Source organism: Lampris incognitus, chromosome 6 (assembly GCF_029633865.1).
Source record: "Lampris incognitus isolate fLamInc1 chromosome 6, fLamInc1.hap2, whole genome shotgun sequence".
Classification (NCBI taxonomy): domain Eukaryota; kingdom Metazoa; phylum Chordata; class Actinopteri; order Lampriformes; family Lampridae; genus Lampris; species Lampris incognitus.
In genome coordinates, this window is record NC_079216.1 from 43,544,447 (window position 1) to 43,559,090 (window position 14,644).

A 14,644-nucleotide genomic window follows, 5' to 3' on the forward strand; every position below is an offset into this window, starting at 1 on the left:
TGTTTTGCAAAATAACAAAATGACCATTTGATAGTGAAGTAACTGACGTCTTGGTGGTGGTTTGAAGTGAGTTACCCCCTTCAATGTGAACCGCTTTGGCTGTCTATAAAAAGCGCTATATAAATGTTGATTATTATTATTTATTGTAAATTATGAAAAAAAAAACGTAAATGTGGTGTCATTCAGCGACATCGTGTGTTTGCATAAGAGCATTTTCCTACCAGCTTGGAAATATAACATTGTTGAAAATCACACTTTTAGTGATTCTGTAGTCAAATAGCAATATAGTCCAATAACAATGTGCAAACATGTGCATATTGGCTGTGCAGACAAAGCTTGCAAATTGTTGGATTAGGCCCAGTACGGGTGTACATTCAGCCAGTTGCCTGCACCAGACACCATAATGTCTCTCATTTCTTGCAGGTCTGACACTTGCACAGAGATTGATTATCGGAAATCAGTCATTTCCCTTGATAATTTGCCACATTAGGCAGCGACACGGAACTACGCGAAAATGGGTCTTTATAATGCCACGCGCTTCTTTAAATCAAAGTTAAGTCTGACAGGACTGCGTGTGCTGGACGCTGCGCCTCGGTTGATGAGCAGAATGAGAAGAGTTTGACGTCAGAAACCACCAAATGACCCCCCCCATAAATTAGACTGGGGTCCAGGCGTCTGCGCGAGAAGCTCCGCGCGCACGGGCAGTGACGGGCGAAAGCTAAAGAGACATACACGCTCTCTCCGGCACTGCACACTTTCCCCACCACACGACTTGGTTAAACATGCCCATTTCAAGCAGCTCCACGTCCTCCACAAAGACCATCCGCAGGGCAGCGTCCGAGCTGGAGCGGTCTGACTCTGTGACGGTAAGCAACATTGAAACATGAAACTTTCGGATTAGTTTAAACGTGTGTTTTGTACTCTGTCGACTGGAAAACATCCCTCCTCCGTGGTCTTACGTGTAGCCTACCACATCCAGAACGTGTTACGGGGACCGTTTCCTAGTTGTTCGCGCGGAGCGCATGGTGGAGTCACCATTACGCGCCAGCGATGCCAATTACGCACCACTTATTATAGATGTAGTTTAAAAAAAACTTCAAGGTAAAATTTTGTTAAATCAAAATATTGTAATAGATAAACATCCAGCTGTGTCTTAACTATGCCTTAGATTTATTTAGACTGCGTTGCCGTTCTCATGCGCATCTGGAGATGTAAAGCACTCCCATCTGATATCCAAAAGGTAAGAGAGGCTCACGCAGCCCCTTTGGTATTTGTTACGCTATTTAGAGGGGTAACCCCGAACCATTTTAGTGACTCAGGAGTTTGTGATTTTTTTTGTGTCCTTTTGGCACAGTCTCCAAGATTCATCGGCAGACGGCAGAGCTTGATCGAGGACGCGCGTAAAGAGAGGGAAGCGGCCGCGGCGGCCGCCGAGGCTGCCGAGGCGACTGAGCAGATAGTGTTTGAGGAAGAGGATGGAAAGGCTCTCGTCAATCTCTTCTTCACGCTGAGGGGCTCCAAGACACCGGCTCTGTCGCGTGTCCTCAAAGTTTTTGAGGTACGTCCTTTACATCTTTATTTTATGTAAAGGATACAACTGAACACCTAGTTTGAAACTACACGAAATGTTAGTTTGTATCAAGGTGCGGTTAGACAAAAACAAAAGATGGGTTTGGCGGGGATGTGTTTGAAAAACAAGTAATAATTTATCTAAGAGACCTTGTCCAGTACAGCTTTTACATTCAGAGGTAAGTTCATACATCTGTTCACGTCCACTGAGTCAGATATAAAATGTCCATCCATTATCCAAGCTGCTTATCCTACCCTCAGGTGGGCGGGATGCCGGAGCCCCCCTGTATCAAAATATCTGCGTCAAAATATAAAAACACAACATATAAAATGAATAGACTCAAGTTTTCAGCAGACTCAATTGGACAGAATGCGTTCAAAATCAACAGATAGACCACATTGTAGTGTAACTCACCAGCAGCTTGGTTTCTTTATTTCTATTTATTTGTTTATTCGTTTTTTTAAAGTTTTTTTTAACCTTAGTCATTTGGAGGCATGTAAAATTTTCAGTCTCAGATTCTGTTCACGAACATATCTACTCATATAGTTTCGTAATGTGTGTGTGTGTGTGGTGTTAGTGTGTGTGTTAGTTAGTGTAGATAGCGGGACCGAAAACTAAAGCACTTATGATCCTAATTCTTTTTGGAGGTGGTAGGTATTGTCTCAGAGAGTAAGGGGAAATCCCAGAAAATTAAAATTATTTATATTTCTGCATAAATATGCAAAATATGCATTTTTCTAAAAATGGCTAAAAAACACTTTTCTCGGCATTTCAGATGATTCTGAGCATCTTTGATTTTTTCACTTATATAACATTTTTTTCTGGGACTTAGAAATGTTTTGGCATTATGCAAAATATGCATTTTTGCAAAAATGCACTTATGATCCTAATTCTTTTGAGAGGTGGTAGGTATTGTTCCAGAGAGGACCAGAAAAATAGCAGGAAAATAAAATATAATTATAGTAATTATGCAAAATATGCATTTTCTAAAAATGGCTAAAAACCACTTTTCTCAGCATTTCAGATGATTCTGAGCATTTGGGGGGAGGGAGGTTTAGCGGCAGAGGAGGGAGATTTAGACGGGTGGATAACCAAACCGCTACATTGTAGCGGGGTTCTTCTAGTATATATATATATATATTAGCGAATTCGGGGGCAGTCGGGGAACCGACGCAGCTGGGGCGTGAACCCGTGTCTTCCGCACCGCAGGCGACAACGTTAACCAGTCGAGTGAAGGGTCCGACCCGTTATTCAAGGACCAACGTGTCTACTTATCCATGCACGTTACACTATACACACACACACACACACACACACACACACACACACACACACACACACACACACACACACACACACACACACACACACACACACACACACACACATCATTATTATTGACATTATTGGCTGTGTGTTCTTTGTTGAATCACATTGGCAGCTGATGAGTGCACAATGCACAGAACAAGCTTGTACTGCTATGTACTAAAGATTTTTCCTCTATATCTAGCTTGACATATATATATATATATATATATACATACATACATACACACACACACACACACGTACACACACACACACACACACACACACACACACACACACACACACACGTACACACACACACACACACACACACTCCACTCCATTGGCTATTACATGATGTTCTCCAACCTGTTACATCATTCCAACCCACTCTCTCCATTCTGGACTTTGAATCCCATCTTAACTGGAGTTATAGGGTGTCTGTGCGCGTGCGCGTGCACGCGTGTTTCAGACATTTGAAGCCGAGATACGCCATTTGGAGACACGGCCCTGCAAGAAGCCCAAGGAGAGCCTGGAGGGCCTGGAGTACTTTGTCCGCTGTGAGGTGCATCTCTCCAACGTCAGCACGCTGGTCAGCTCAATCAAGAGGATTGCAGAAGATGTCAAAACCACCAAAGAAGTCAAATGTAAGGCTCCTGCTGTACTGAGTAAATATTATGAAGTGGAAATCGTTTCCAGCAGTAGTACCTGTGTATGCCTGTTACGTTTTGTTACTCCAGGTGGAGAGTTATTTAAATGTACTAAGTTCAAGGCATAATTTTCCCATTTTTTTTCCTTTCTGTTTTTCCACTAGTTCACTGGTTCCCGAAGAAAATAGTTGAGCTGGACAAATGCCATCATCTGGTCACAAAGTTTGATCCAGATTTAGATCAGGACCATCCCGTAAGTAGCTGTTTGGACATTTTCATTACATGAGTGATATGTTTTTTGGAAAGACATTAAATATATGAGATTATATATCATATTATATGTAAGTTTCTTCTTCGCAGGGCTACTCAGACCTTGTTTACCGACAGAGAAGGAAGATGATCGGAGACATTGCCTTCAGATATAGATAGTGAGTTCCTTTCCCCTCACATTTAAGTTCAGATCTTTGTCAGATGTAAAGTCCTGATAATTCTGAAATGGGGGAAAAAACTCTTTAGTCAAGATTGTGACAGCCTGAAGATTAAAAACTCTTGAGGTTTCATGTAGTTCTTCATAGTGGACTCTTAACTTTCTCCAGTGGGGATCCCATACCTAAAGTGGAGTACACAGAGGAGGAGATCGGCACATGGTAAGGGCTGCTGGAATCTACCATTCTTCTCATTTATGAAATGCCCGCATGGTCATTATGACGCCTTTAGTGCATGTAAAGATTCCTCTTTGCACAAAAAAAAAATCCTTTTAAGTGTTTGGTATAGCAAATTGTTATCTATATGTATATATAACAGCCATCAGAGGTACTGTACTGCACTCCACTGAGTAAATGTAATACATACTTAATTGAAAAGCATTTGGTTATCTTTTGCCTGTCATACTTAATAGGAAAAACAGATTCTGGTGGTGAAGGGGGAGGTTGATGTGTTAGCAAAACGATCTAGGTATCAGGTGTATGCACATTTCTGCAAAACGTTGACGTACGCTGAGAAAAATTGATTTGATGCAAAATAAACGCCAACAAACCTGCAAGTAATTCGATTTCTACTGACACTGAATTAGTAACATTCGTTTTGCTTTGACATCAGCCTGACAGCATGGGCCATTAGCTAACCAAGCTAAAGCTTTCAGGGGCTTCACCAAAGATGACGCCATTAGGCAGCCATTACTAAAGCTAGGGAGTTTTACACTGTAGTATTTCACTGTGGCAACGTTTATACTCGCCAACATCTACTCAGACTTTTCCCTCAAAAAAACACTTTTTAAAGACCCCAACCAGCAAAAGTGAAGTAAGTAACGTTCAAAGGTTCATGTTCCTACATTAAGTATGATAAAATATAGCAAACGTGCTTTAAAATTTCACACGTTGTATAAAATGTGCTATCTTGGTAGAAATCATTACTTTTCCAGATTCAGACGGTAAGTGACGTATCTGGGTCATCATCAGGCACTTGAGGCGTGACTGCTCCGATTCCACCTGAGGGGGAAGTCTCCATGGACATTTTCTCAGAAACCATGTGATTAAACGAAGGCAGCCGAACCGTTGTAGTCTCGCTAACTAAACTTGGGGACTTTTATATATAAATGAAATCCCTTGCCAAACGAGTTCACACCAAGATGATTAAACCTATCATCGCCAGGTAAATTTCTCTGTATTTCGCATAGCAGTTTTACAATCTGGTGTCTGGGGCGACATTCCCGCGCTGGGGCACCGGAAGTGATGCATAGTGGTGCGTTTTACGTCAACCAGCAATGATTCTTCTTCTTTTTTTAATTGAAACGTTTAAATTCTACATACAGCAAACACATAAAACAAAAGAAAGGGGGGAAATAAAAGTAAAGAAACGAAGAAAATTAAATAAAATTGAATACATAAATGAATGGGAGGGGAGTCTTTGGTGTTCTCCACAAGTTCAAGTTCTTCTACCAAGTCAGATAACGTTCTTCGCCATTAACCTCAGACGAAAGCGTTTGCGTACCTCTGCTTGCCTTCAGGCCTTTCTGCCAGAAAGCTTCCGGGCCGCGGAGCTATGGCGAAAAATCTTAAGAAGCGTCCAAGAAAGGTTTCTGACAGAGAAAAGAAACATTCAGATGAAGGATTAGAGAGTAAAGAAAAAAAAGTGTTGGACGGCGAGGAAAAACATTGTTAATCACCATGAGAGCAGGATAAGCGGTTTGGATAATGGATGGATGGATAGCGTAGCTTTTCCTAGTTGGAGATCGCTGAAAGAAGAGAAGTAATTACTCTCGACGCCAGAAGAGGGAGACAAACTTCCGCACTAACCTAAATTTATCCGCTGTAATCAATCAATCAATCAATCAATCAATCAATCAATCAATCAATCAATCAATCAAACAATCAATCAATCAATCAATCACCCAATCAACCAATCAATCAAGTTGCATCTGTGCTATTTCCCGAAAATTGACTTTTGCATATGCATTACGGGACATTTTCACACACACACACACACACACACACACACACACACACACACACACACACACACACACACACACACACACACACACACACAAAGCCATTTGTGGCTGAAAAGGGGCTGGAACAAGGGTCTTTAACGTTTGTTTAATAGAAGATGAAAAAAATGAAAACTACTATGCGGTGACACGAGTCTGATCCCCAGGAGGGAAGTATACTCAACTCTGCGAGACCTGTATAACACCCATGCCTGCAGTGAGCATCTTGAGGCTTTCCGTCTGCTGGAAAAGCATTGTGGGTACAATCCGGACAACATCCCACAGCAGGAGGACGTGTCACGTTTCCTCAAAGGTAATGAAAAGTGACGAGAAACACTGCCGTTAAAGATAAGATATGCCCAGATATCTGGTTGTTTCGTCTTCTGACTCTCACTCTCACTCTCTCTCTCTCTCTCTCTCTCTCTCTCTCTCTCTCTCTCTCTCTCTCTCTCTCTCTCTCTCTCATCTGCACATGTACGTATGCACACACACACACACACACACACACACACACACACACACACACACACAGAACGTACAGGGTTCCAGTTGCGTCCTGTGGCAGGTTTACTCTCAGCCAGAGATTTTCTGGCCAGTTTGGCCTTCCGGGTGTTCCAGTGTACCCAGTACATCCGCCATGCCTCCTCTCCTATGCACTCCCCGGAGCCGTGAGTACACTCTATCGCTCTTCCTTCCATCATTACCCTTGCTTCTGTTCAGTCCAGCTTTTTTCCAAGTTCCTGTGCTTACTGTTTCCCTGCTTGGGAGTTTGTAAAGGCTTAACCATCTCCAAATCTTCCAGAAGCTTCTCTCCAAGCCAAAGCACACAATTTTTATCCTCTGTCTGTCTCTGGCCTCCGTCCTTTTAGCTGGGATTGTTGTCTTTTTTATTTTGCCATACCCAGTTAATGTCTCTCTCTCTCTCTCTCTCTCTCTCTCTCTCTCTCTCTCTCTCTCTCTCTCTCTCTCTCTCTCTCTCTCTCTCTCTCTCTCTCTCTCTCTCTCTCTCTCTCTCTCTCTCTCCATTTGTTTTCAGGGACTGTGTCCATGAGCTTTTGGGTCATGTCCCCATGCTGGCTGACAAGACTTTTGCCCAGTTTTCACAGGTGAGGATCAAATATATTTTAACATCTTTTATTTGAAATAAGATGGGTGTTAGTTCCATGAAGAGTCTACACTTTTTATTCTCCCCTTTTCATCTCAATTTGGCATGTCCAAATTCCCTGTTCTCCTATGGTCCTATCGTTGCACATCTCCTATGGTGGTTGGGGAAATGTAGACTTCCATGACGTCTGCTACACATGGAGCTGGCTGACCACATCTGTTCACCTGTAAGAATACAAACTTGAGCTGAAGCCTACGGCTGTATTCTGTAGCCATCACCCCCCCCCCATCCCTAACAACAAAATAAACATGCAAAGTCAAATCAAGAAGACAAAAGCAGAATATTTATTAAGAACTGGGAGGAGAAGTGGTTGTGTTGCCAATTTACAAATAGAATAAACCAAAAAAACATGACTACGTGACTTTAATCAATGCCGCAGTGTATATTCACAACCCCCAGTTTGGCCTGGAAATGTGATAAACTTCAGACCACCAGCTTACAATAATGTACCGTGTGAAATTGAATATCAGAAGCATTTAAAACCATATAACTTTTTCTCATAGGTACAAAAAAATCTGACACGTTGGCCGAAAGATTTGGTGTGTGGAAAGGTCATCTATTTCGTGACAGTAGTTAAGGATTTTTGTGAGGGAGAAAATGGGGAAAGTACAAGTTGTGTGAGCTTTTATTCTGTTTGTCCTTTTTGGTAATTTTCACAAGTTGCCACCTATGAATGTAACATGTGCTTTGGCGCCGGCTGAGCATCCCTGATGCTTGTACACTTCTGTCTGAATCTGTAAGTTGTGCTGTTATGCAGTGAAAACAGTTTCTAAATATTTGTCTCAGAATATTGGCCTGGCCTCATTGGGAGCCTCAGACGAAGATATTGAGAAACTATCAACGGTAAGTATCTACGTATTTCTCCAGGTGTGGCGGTATTTCTGAAAAGTGTTAAAGCTGCTGTGAGGAGTTCTTCATTCTCAATTTAATTGTGATGCCCCTATAACAGGCATTATAACGAACTTTTTTTGCACAGCAGACTGGTTTAATATTGACAATATTCTTGTGGGGGGGGGGGGTCACAACCGGAATATAACTTGGGTTTATAAGTCAATAGCATCATAATATGTAAGTAAAGTTTGGATAGTAAACACACACATTGCATATTTTCCTCGTATGAACACATTAAAAACATTGCAGGGGGCGTCCAGGTAGCGTAGTGGTCTATTCCATTACCTACCAACACGGAGATCGCCAGTTCGAATCCCCGTGTTACCTCTGGCTCGTTCGGGTGTCCCTACTGACACAATTGGCCGTGTCTGCAGGTGGGGAGCCAGATGTGGGTATGTGTCCCGGTCGCTGCACTAGTTCCTCCTCTGCTCGGTCAAGGCGCCTGTTCAGTGGGGAGGGGGAACTGGGGGGGGGTAGCGTGATCCTCCCTCGTGCTATGTCCCCCTGGCGAAACTCTTCACTGTCAGGTGAAAAGAAGTGGCTGGCAACTCCACATGTATCGGAGGAGGCATGTGGTAGTCTGCAGCTCTCCTTGGATCGGCAGAGGGGGTGGAGCAGTGACCGGGACGGCTTGAAAGAGTGGAATAATTGGCCAAGTACAATTGTGGAGAAAAAAAAGGGGGGGGGGGCAGTCTCGGCCTCTGCTGTCTTTGCGTTATCATTGTTAGACCTTTTATCTCCCCTACCTCTTCCGAAGAAACTCAGGTGATGTTTGCTTTTTACTCATGGTAGCTAGCTAGTTAGCTAGCTGCAACACACACATCATGTAGGCAAGTGTGCAGTGACCGACTGATGACCTCGCATGCGTTGCATTACTCAAGTTCAACAACAGCATCCTCGTCCTGTTGCGAGCGTGACAGGGAACGGTGCAGCACAGAGAGACCTAATGTTTCTATGACCTAACTGGTAATGTTTATATGTTTATTATTCCGGTTTATTTATTTGTCAAATTATTTCGTTTCCTCGCAGCCTGGTAGCAAATGCTTTGCTGCCCAGTGCCGGCCCGTGGCCCGGTGGTTGGGGACCGCTGCTCTGTAAGACCGACTTAAACAAATGAAATCAGTGAAAATATTAGATAGTGCTAAGTAATGATGCCAAGCCACTGTAAAACACCAACGCTTTTGTCCACAGGAGCACGCAAAGTCAACAGAAATCCAAAACTACTTGAGACAGTTTGAAGTACACTTTATCAAACAATCAAACAATTACGGTCGGCTGTGTATCTGTCTGTCTCTCACACATATCCTGTCCTTTCTTTTTTCTTTTTTCTTTTTCCTTGCCAGCTCTACTGGTTCACTGTGGAGTTTGGCTTATGTAAACAGAGTGGGGAGGTGAAGGCTTATGGAGCTGGACTGTTGTCCTCATATGGGGAACTTGTGGTGCGTACCAGTATATTTTCTTCCTTCCTCTCTGCCAACTCCTTTTCCCCCTCCTCCGTAACATATTGAAGTATGCTGGAGTCGAGTCACAGCAGATTGAGCGGTCCACTTAGCCCTTCCCCTCTCCCATCATTTTCTCTCCCCCGGGTCCAGCACTCACTTTCAGACGAGCCGGAGAGGAGAGACTTTGAGCCGGATGCTGCGGCCATACAGCCCTATCAAGACCAGACATACCAGCCTGTTTACTTTGTTTCCGATAGCTTTTCAGATGCCAAGGAGAAACTCAGGTACTGCACCACCAGCAAGTCCATGTACGTGTACAGAAAACATGCATGAGAGCACACAAATACAGAGCGAGAGGGTTATGTAAGAACAAGGTCAGAGGATAGCCAGCCAAGCCCCTGAGGCCACAGACTTTTGTAGGTCAGTCATAGCAGCCAGAGGACAGCTGTTACCAATGTATTCTCTCTGACCATGGCAAAATGCTGTTGTTTCACTTGGCGTTTGGATCAAATGTTTGCCCTGCAAAACAAGTAGCTTTACTGAGTGTTTTCCAGTATTATTCTCCATTAGGGGGGCTTGCCACAAGATATTTCTGCTGTATTGAATGAGACAGTATCAGCGTGGGAATGTTTACAGAGAGACAGTAAATACCAGGTAGAGTTCACCATGAGCGCCACTATATAGGAGGGCCACGTTGTTTTCCAAGGTGCTGATGAAAGCAGGAAATTTGAGTGTCCGTAAAGTACAGAGTGTGCATGTGTGACTGCACAGATTCAAACCCGGGGTTACAACGGGGGGAAATGAAACATCCACCCGTTAGTTAAATGTGAATTTTCCTGGGCCAAGTGAAATATATGGGTTTACAAAAGGCCTCAGACGGGGGCACCTCCGGTTCTCACATTCAAGGAGAACTCCATGACTGACCTCCTTCTAGTAGTTTTAGGGGGAAAAAAAAGAAACAACACGCTCAACTCACGATAAGACTTGCAAGACCGGGTGCTGGATCCTGCATATGGTAAAGCATAGAAAGAAAAGACTAGGACAGCACTCCGATTTGGAGTTTTAATATTGCCACGTGGACATTTTGGGCAAGACGACCTTCTTTAGCGTGTATTCTGGCACAGTTTCAATATTTATACTTGTTTTTTTCCCCCTGTCTTTGTCTGTCTCACATCCTACACACTTACCACCTGACCCCAAACAGGGCCTATGTGGCTGGTATCAAAAGGCCGTTCTCCGTCAGGTATGACCCGTATACCTGCGGTGTGGAGGTCCTGGACAACCCCTTGAAGATCCGCGGGGGGCTGGAGTGTGTCAAAGACGAGCTGAAGATGCTGACAGATGCCCTAAACGTTTTGTCATGATGACGCCCCGGCTCTGTGACCACCTCGCTGCTCGGTGCCACTGCTCCACTCCGCTCTGTGACCTCCGACATGTGACAAGACCATAAGCTCCACGTTTCTGTGCTACACATCCACTCTGCTACTATTTATTACGAGTTGTTGCTTGAAACGGCCGACTGTTAAAACCTCAATACATCATTTACAAAGATGTTAAATGCCCCACTGACTGTGGATTCATTTAAACTGGTGTTATAATTTAAGCCATATGAAGAGATATTAAGGATATATATATATATATATATATATATATATATATATATATATATATATATATATATATATATATATATATATATATAAAGATAGATGTAGGAAAAAAAACTTTAATTCATAGCAGTACAAGCCTGTTTCGTGTGTCACGCACTCATCAGCTGCCAAGTTGGCTTTTTATATATACACACACACACACACACACACACACACACACACACACACACACACACACACACACACACACACACACACACACACACATATATATACACACATATATATATATGTGTGTGTGTGTGTGTGTGTGTGTGTGTGATGGGCTGCCGGCCTATCCAGGGTGTCTCCCTGCCTGCCGCCCAATGACAGCTGGGATATGCTCCAGCATCCCTGCGACCCTGAGGGCAGGATACGCGGTTTGGATAATGGAATGGGGGGGAAAAATTATATATATACACACACACACACACACACACACACACACACACACACACATCGGGCTCTCCATGGTTTTAAGACAAGCTTTGTTGCATTAAGTATCTGTCAAAATCTGTAACAAATAAAAGGGAACCGTGCAAACAAAAGAAGAATAAATCAATATGGAGTTGTGCTTTCAAAATCCAACATATGTTACATTGGAGAATAAGTCATATTTTTAAGTTATATAATACAAATTATTTTATCTAGAGAAGGACAATATCTCCCCTGTGTGCAAAAGAGTTTATTTTCCAGATGTGTAAATTTGGTATTTGGGTATTATATTTTGTTTGCTGTTGTGTTTATGCAGTTTACCTCTTGCAAATGTAAATAAATAAAAAGAAGGGAAAAAAATGTATTAATCAGCCGGTTGCATTGCTTCACTAAAAAACGGATCCATCCTATAATAAAATATAAGTACTTGGCATGACTTTCTGTAACGCTGTTTTCATTGTCATGGCTTGGTGATCTCTTTATTGTAATCGTATTAATTCATATCTTCTGTGATAATTACTGGCCACACTAAATGATAGAAATGTACAATTTATGCTGTTATCGTATAAAACAGTGGTTTTCTAGGTGGGGCCCACGGTGCTGGGGGGGGGGGGTTCAGCAAATTGGAGGGAAGATGAGTGAAAATGCTAAAAAAAATAATTAAAAGAATAAATCAAATTATTATTATTATTTAAAATATAACTTATAATATGTAATTATTAATATTTATAATAAATGTTGCTGAATGTTGTTAAACTAACCTGACAAACTATTACTAATAATGGACAATAGAAATATTGAATTTAATGGAATGACGAAAGATTTGAAATACAAGCGTAATTATTATTGCATTAATAAAAGTAAGGAAATGTAGTACACTATTAAATACACTACACTATATTATTACTTTTAAAAGTGTGAGCAGTTGTTACCTTGCATGCCTCGCATAGTTGACATGCCATTAGTGTGTGTGTGTGTGTGTGTGTGTGTGTGAATGTGAATTAATTGTAAAGCGCTCTGAGTGGCTGTTGCAGCTAGAAAAGCGAAGCAAAAGCGCTATATAAAATGAAACTTGACTGATTGATTGAGATTTGCTTTGTTTTTTTTAATTGTTTTAACATTTGCTGTAGTATTGTCAATGGGCTCGTAAAGGCATCTTGCAAAAAAGGGGGGCCCCGGCCAGAAGCTAATGCTATTTGGGGGTCTTGGCATGGAAAAGTTTGGGAACCCCTGGAAAATCCCCCAGATCAGGATTTGAAATGCCTTATATGAATCTGCCACAAGGAGGTGCAGTACGATAAGGCCTGCCATCGAGCCCATTATGATACGCCTCATAACGCTGCCTCCAACCACAATGAGATGTTTTGCGATATTGAGATGTTTTAAAACAAAAAACAAAAAAAGGACAAAATAATAATAATTTAAAAAAATCTAGCCAAAAAAAAAAAAGAATCGAAAAATGAATGTATGAAAGATTGGGACACCGAGAAAAATGTGTCAGATTAAAAGAAAATTGTAGCGCCAACTAATGAATTAAACTAATCAAAACATCTTCATATCCCCTCCATCCCTACAATGAGTCTATTTGCATGGGTCCCTGGCAGTGTTGTTAAATCAAAGGGTTGTCTTTTGGGGGGGGAGGTCTTGTGTTGAAGAACAAGTCCGGACATTACTCCTAGTGGACTTCAACTGGTGCAACAGGTGTAAATGACTGACGACCGAGTGGAGGAGGCCCCTCTCCACAGACGTTTGACCAACAGTGGCGTCCATTGTCCTCCACAATCCGGGAAGCCTTGGCACAAACAAATGAAACATGGTTCACAGGAAGGCCACTAGGTGTCAGGCTCCAGACGCGCACAACCCCTATTATCACTCGCCGAAAGGGAATCCTCAGACAAGGTCGCTACACAAAAGTAAACATCTTTGCCTGGGTCTTACCTCGGATTTTCCACCTGGGTTTCTTCAGTTTTGCAAACCTGTAGTTTACCGTGGCGCCACCTCTGGATGGGACGCCACTGGGGGACGTTTTAGAGAACAGGATGCAATACTGGGATAACCTGCACACGCTCCATGGTGAAGTCAAACATGTAAGGCCAAAGCTATTTCAAGGAGTGAGCCATAACTGACATATGCCCATCTTCATACTTTTAGCACCACATGCAAGGTCTGTTTCTTATCATCCATCCATCCATCCATCCATCCATCCATCCATCCATCCATCCATCCATCCATCCATCCATCCATCCATCCATCCATTCATTCCCTTTCTCTGATCTTTTGACGTTGCTTAATGATGATCTCAAAGACGATACATTTTGAGATTATGAAATCTTTGAACACCTTTGTTACTGGGTATCTTTGTAACGTGAGCAGTCAATCAGCCACTTGGTCGCACAGTCCGTCAGCCAGTGAATCAGCTCGCCCATCTTCTACGTCCGAGCAAATTTAGTTTAAAGACGCCCCAATTTGAATGGCCATGCTCCTCCCAAGACTTCGGCTCCTTCCCCTAAGTGGTCACCTCGGTTTTAGACTGACGCAGCTCACCCTCCTATGACAGGGATGATATCAAACATCTTCATACTTCACTCCGGCGTTATGAAGCCAAGCGCGTTTGACCCCATTCCTCCAATTGGTCCCATTCTGCCTCGACAAATGCCAAGTCTGAGTGGAGAGCGAGGGGGAACATTCGTTCCACTCCAAATGTTAATGTTATTTACAATATGAGGTAGGAGACAATGACATTTTGTCTTGGGGGCTCTGAGGAAATACTTCCATCCCTGTTCAGCCTGTGTGTGTATAACAACTGTGTAGCAGTTGCCTTTTTTTTCTTTCCTTTTTTTTTTGGTTTGCAGTGCGTAAACGTGGAAAATGCTTATGGAACTGTTCCATATTTTCTCACTCCAACACTATTTCTCTTCACTTTCTCTCCCTTTACGCACTTTCCATGAAGCGTCTCTGGACTAACCATTCGTGAGGAGGAGGAGCGAGGGTGTGAGGAGGGGGGAGGGGGGGGCGGCAAGGGGCGTGTTTTGCTATATAAGAGTTC

The 14,644-nt window shown here is 42.7% G+C and overlaps 1 protein-coding gene across 2 annotated transcripts; it reads left to right on the top strand.

Moving 5' to 3' along the window:
- The first annotated feature begins 782 nt into the window (after positions 1–782).
- Positions 783–10,878, top strand: th (tyrosine hydroxylase). Of its 2 annotated transcripts, XM_056281533.1 has the most exons (14): positions 783–866; positions 1,169–1,240; positions 1,355–1,558; positions 3,351–3,525; positions 3,693–3,781; positions 3,889–3,956; positions 4,125–4,175; positions 6,184–6,329; positions 6,549–6,684; positions 7,053–7,122; positions 7,968–8,024; positions 9,416–9,511; positions 9,665–9,798; positions 10,719–10,878. In XM_056281533.1, the coding sequence occupies exons 1-14, from the start codon at positions 783–785 to the stop codon at positions 10,876–10,878; spliced, it is 1,542 nt and encodes a 513-aa protein (XP_056137508.1). The 2 variants fall into 2 exon arrangements, with proteins under 2 accessions (XP_056137508.1, XP_056137509.1); XM_056281534.1 differs by lacking the exon at positions 1,169–1,240.
- The last annotated feature ends 3,766 nt before the right edge of the window (positions 10,879–14,644 follow it).